The sequence below is a fragment of the Mandrillus leucophaeus genome, unplaced genomic scaffold, assembly GCF_000951045.1.
Source record: "Mandrillus leucophaeus isolate KB7577 unplaced genomic scaffold, Mleu.le_1.0 Scaffold171, whole genome shotgun sequence".
Classification (NCBI taxonomy): Eukaryota; Metazoa; Chordata; class Mammalia; order Primates; family Cercopithecidae; genus Mandrillus; species Mandrillus leucophaeus.
In genome coordinates, this window is record NW_012101710.1 from 1819667 (window position 1) to 1824250 (window position 4584).

The 4584-nt window shown below is 41.9% G+C and overlaps 1 protein-coding gene across 1 annotated transcript in view; it reads left to right on the top strand.

The window, feature by feature from the left end:
* Positions 1–1934: 1934 nt before the first annotated feature.
* The window catches only part of LOC105537359, a 47426-nt gene continuing 44776 nt past the window's right edge, over positions 1935–4584 (top strand). The window contains exons 1-2 of the mRNA XM_011976936.1: positions 1935–2045; positions 4000–4277. Coding sequence (XP_011832326.1) covers positions 1935–2045; positions 4000–4277 — 389 coding nt within the window. The remainder of the gene's footprint in view (positions 2046–3999; positions 4278–4584) is intronic.

A 4584-nucleotide genomic window follows, 5' to 3' on the forward strand; every position in this document is an offset into this window, starting at 1 on the left:
TCAAACTCATATACTTGAGTGCAGATAAAAGAATTTTCCAAATGTTCCTCAAAGAAATGGTTGGTACACTCCCAGTAGTCCATTCTGGGGTGGTCTAATCTCTGCCAACAGACCACCATAACCCATGAAGCTGGAATTCATGTTATGTTGTGAAAGAAAAATGGGGGGTAGGGGAATACATCAAAATGTGACGGTCACTTTCTTAGAGGAGACGGATAGGTAGAAGGGGTTACATACATTCAGAAGGGGTTACATACATTCCTCATCTCTATTGTCCAAATTAAGTAACTTTTATTTTGCAATCATAATTGTAAATAAGGTGAATCTAAAACTTGAGGTCAGATTACTTAATACTGTATTTAGAAAATGTCAACCACCGTCTTTCCCTTTGGTACAGATCTGATTGCTGCCCGTTTTTCCCTCTCCTTGTAAAGGCAGAGGCTACATGGGAAACACTCCAGCCCACGGGTTATGAACTTAAGTTATGTTCAGACTCTGGATCAGACTTTTCATTCTGGCACCACCACTCCTAGTCCTGGGACCTCAAGCAAGTTAGTTAACATCTGAGTGCCTCAGTTTTCTCATAGGTAAGATGAGAACAAAAATGCTGTCTACCTCTCAGGAGCTGCTGTGAAGAATCAAAGAGCACTTAGTGCTTGGCACGCAAAGGTTCAATACAGGACAGCTACAGGTGGCTACGCAGACTGCATAGAGGGTAGGAACTGCTTATTGTTGGATTTAGAAGACAGTAACCAACCGAGAGACCAGTTGTCTGTTAAATACCCAGTGGCCTAATAAAATTTAAGTATCTGAGCACTCACCAAGCTAACACTCTTTATTAAAACGATACTCAAGTAAGGCAGTCTAGAACTCAAGTTCCAGCTGAAACTCAAATTACAAAGTTGTAAAGGGAGGGTTAGGAGGAAGGGAAGCAAAGTACTTCTGGATTAATGGAAAGCAGCATGGGCCCAAAAGGAAGTGACATTTGTAGTGAACTCAACACTCCAGCAAATAAGTGTCAGAAAAGCCTAGGCAGTAGACCTTGTCCAAGGCTGGGAATTGGCCTGAGAAAAGTGACCCAGACCACAGAAAATCAGGCTAAGGGTGGCAGAGAAATTGAGTGAGATTATGGGACTAACCAACATAAGGATTAAAAAAAAAAAAAAGTAACACAAACATACAAGAATCACTTGTGGAGTTTTTAAATGCATGCTTCTGAGAACCAGCAGGTCTGAGGTGGAGCCCAGATGACTATATTTTAAATTTTCACCAGTGATTCCAATGTACACCTCAGGCAGCACAAAGCAGGGGCTCAACAGTTTCCACAGGAATAAACAATACGTAAGTGAAAAGTTGGCGCACTCTGTTGAGTTTGAGATCATGAACCTGGAACAAGTATAAGTGAACACAGGCCCAAGGTCCATAAAAGTCACTGGAATTTTGGGGGGAGGACAATAAGCCCAGGAAGGCATGAAAGAGAAATCAAGTAATGTGGTCTCACGTAAAAGCATCAGAGCAGTGGTTCTCAAATTTGGCTAAACATGAGAATCACCTAGAGGGAGGAGGTTGTTTCTCAGCATCCTGATGCGCAGATCAAACCTCAAGTTCATTACAACCAATTCTAGGAGTGCCATCCAGGCATCAGTATGGTTTAAAGCTCCAGGTGATTCCAATGTGCAACCAAGTTGGAGAAACACTGGGCTAGAGGGTTTCCAGGAAGTCGGCAGGTGTCTAGAATGGGGGAAAACACGAGGTAGTAAGTGAGTAGTTCTCGAACTCCAGTGTGTATTAAAATCACATGGAAAGCAAATGTGGCTCATGGAAGAGTAGGTTCTCTACAGTTTCATCAAATTCCCCAGGTGATTCTAACACATACCAAAGCTTGAGAACCACAGGTCCAAGTGGAGATAATTTCAAATGAGAAACTGAGGACTATGAACAGCCCCATGGCAGAAGTTGACAAGAACAGTCCTATCCTCTCTAGGCCTGAGGAATGCAAGCTGAATCTAGGAGTTCTACTGAACACTGCCAGAATTAGTAAGCCTGTAAAAGGTTCAGCAGCAAAGCTAAAAGCACCACGGACTTCGCACATATGATTGCTTATACGTCTTTAGCCTCAGAAGTCATCCTTCCAAACCACTTACAGCTGGCTCCTTGGTGGATGGCATAAAGAAAAGCATGTGTTGCCACCTGCCTTCCAGAATTAAAGATGTCGCTTTTTAGGAATCCGGGGAAGTCACAAGCAATTAAACACACACCAATAAGCAGAGCATACAACTCAGAAATTCTCATCACCACATAGAAAGAAGAAACTCCAAGGCATATTAAAGTTACATTTGGAAGACTTGAACCTGGCGGTTCACATCATGATCAGTTACATAGAGGGTCTGTAACTTAGGTTATACAAATGTAACTTTTACTGATCAATGTTGCACATGTTTTTTCTCAAGATACATGACCTAGCCTACCTACAATGAGGTGCAGAGAAATTAGGCATGGCTTCACCTAGCTACAATGTAATCATATGGTACTTAGGAGGCGTTCCAACGTAGTGGTAACTATTCCATTTAGAATGTTACATTTTATCCGATAAGATTCAAGAGAATGCATTCCTGTGCGTATGACCAACTCATCATCCCATCAGATATCTCTTATAATAGCACCAGAATTTTCAGTTTCAAGATACATGAGCTTTTGTCAAATGGTGACATCTCCTTTGTAATATGAATTTTCAATATCATATAAAAAAGGATGGATATATTACACATTTCACAGAGCACAGAGAACAGAAACCCATCAATGAATTTAAAATTTGCAACAACCTATTTGAAATTCTACACTAAAAGATCTGTACACTTTCATAAACCATATAAATGTAAAACAGGTACCAACGTTTTTACTGCCAAAAAGGAATAAAATATTCCTCCCTAACAAAGTTTGGTTGTTGCCTTAATATATTTTTTAAACGTATTTTCATTAACATTTCAGTTCTACAACTGCAATGCTTTACATAGCCTTCAAACTGCAACTGATGAAAACTTGAAATCAATGTAATGTACTTCAAAACAAAGCCACTGGCAGATTTTTCCCCCACCATTTCAGTCTGGGCATGAATCTTCAAATGTATGAACGTATGGGTCTTACTGCAAAATGCAAGTCACTGTTTAAAAAAAGAAAACTTAATAAACACCATTTTTATTTTAAAGGTCGTGCTAAGTGATTTAGATTTCTGCACGTGAACCTGGTTTCTCTGACAATCTACAGATCCCACTGTACAAAATGACTTAATAAATGCTTTTCTTCCAGAGTAAGTCATTAAGCAAAAAGCACAAATAAGTGAAATGAAAATGTTCCAAGTAATGGAGGAGTTAAATTAACCAGAAATACGGCAATTTGTTTTCATGTAGTAAAACATAAGAGGGAGCATTTATGAAAGCTGGAGGGTGGTGGAGGGGCACAATTTAGATAACGTTACATAAGCATTAACAAAAAAAAAAGTATGAGTTAGTTGTTAAACTATTGGATAGTTTTGAGCTCAGACCTTTAAAATGTTATTACACTTAAGTCATGTTACTACACATAAATCATCTTCACAGGACACAGAATACAGCTAATTTAAGTTTAATGCTCTCATCTTCCTCAATCTCAGAATACCAAGTTACTTACCATGATAGTTGTATTCCAAGATACAGCTAACGAACAAAGTTAATTTTCCTAAAACTACCATTAGCAAAACCGGTTCACTAATGTGTTTTAAAGACTTTACCAAAGGACGTATTAAAATAGTTATTTCTGGGTTGAGGGGGGTGATTTGGTTTTAAGACCAGCATACTTCAAAAGAAAAGGATGCTAGCTGGCAGGGGTATGTTATGGGTTTGGGGGTGGGGGGGCCTGTGGAGGGAAGCCCAGATTTGGGAGGGAAAGCTCGTTTCACAAGAGATCCCATCTCTCTTTTCAAAAGGTCATTTCGATTCAGCAGATCCTCTTTCTCTATTTCAGAGCTCACCACTGTATTCTAAACAGAAGCCAACAGAGGGAGAAAAACAAAGCCAAGTGCAAAAGCTGTGGGCACTGAAAGTTTTGCTCCACCGGCCGTGCAGCACCCATTTGGGGTCGGGCATCGGGACGTGGGGGAGTCAGGAGCCGGCGGGGACTGGGGAGAGGACGGGGCCCTGGGGAGGGGCTGGAAAACGCTTTTCGCGGCGACTGGCACTTGATATTTGCAGTCTTGTGGATGTCACTCACCGGGAACCAGACCCTGCGGTGCAAACACTCAGGTACAGACCGGCCCCTTTTTCATCCGAGCAATGGGAAGCGGACTCGGGCATCCTTTTAGGGAGCTGAGGAATGGGTCTCAACTTAAAAATTTTTGTTCGTGCTACTATGATGTAAAAAAATGAAATAAAATTCAAAGCAGCAGACGAGGTGCAGGCTCTAAGGAGCTCAGATTCCCTCTCCTCCGACTCCGGCGTGGAGAAGCCCCTGGGCTCCCTGCAGCCCCAGCGAGGCGCATCCGACCCGGGCCGGGCGGTATGGGGACCCCGGACACTCTCGCTACTCAAGTTCGCGCCTCTGCGCCCCGAG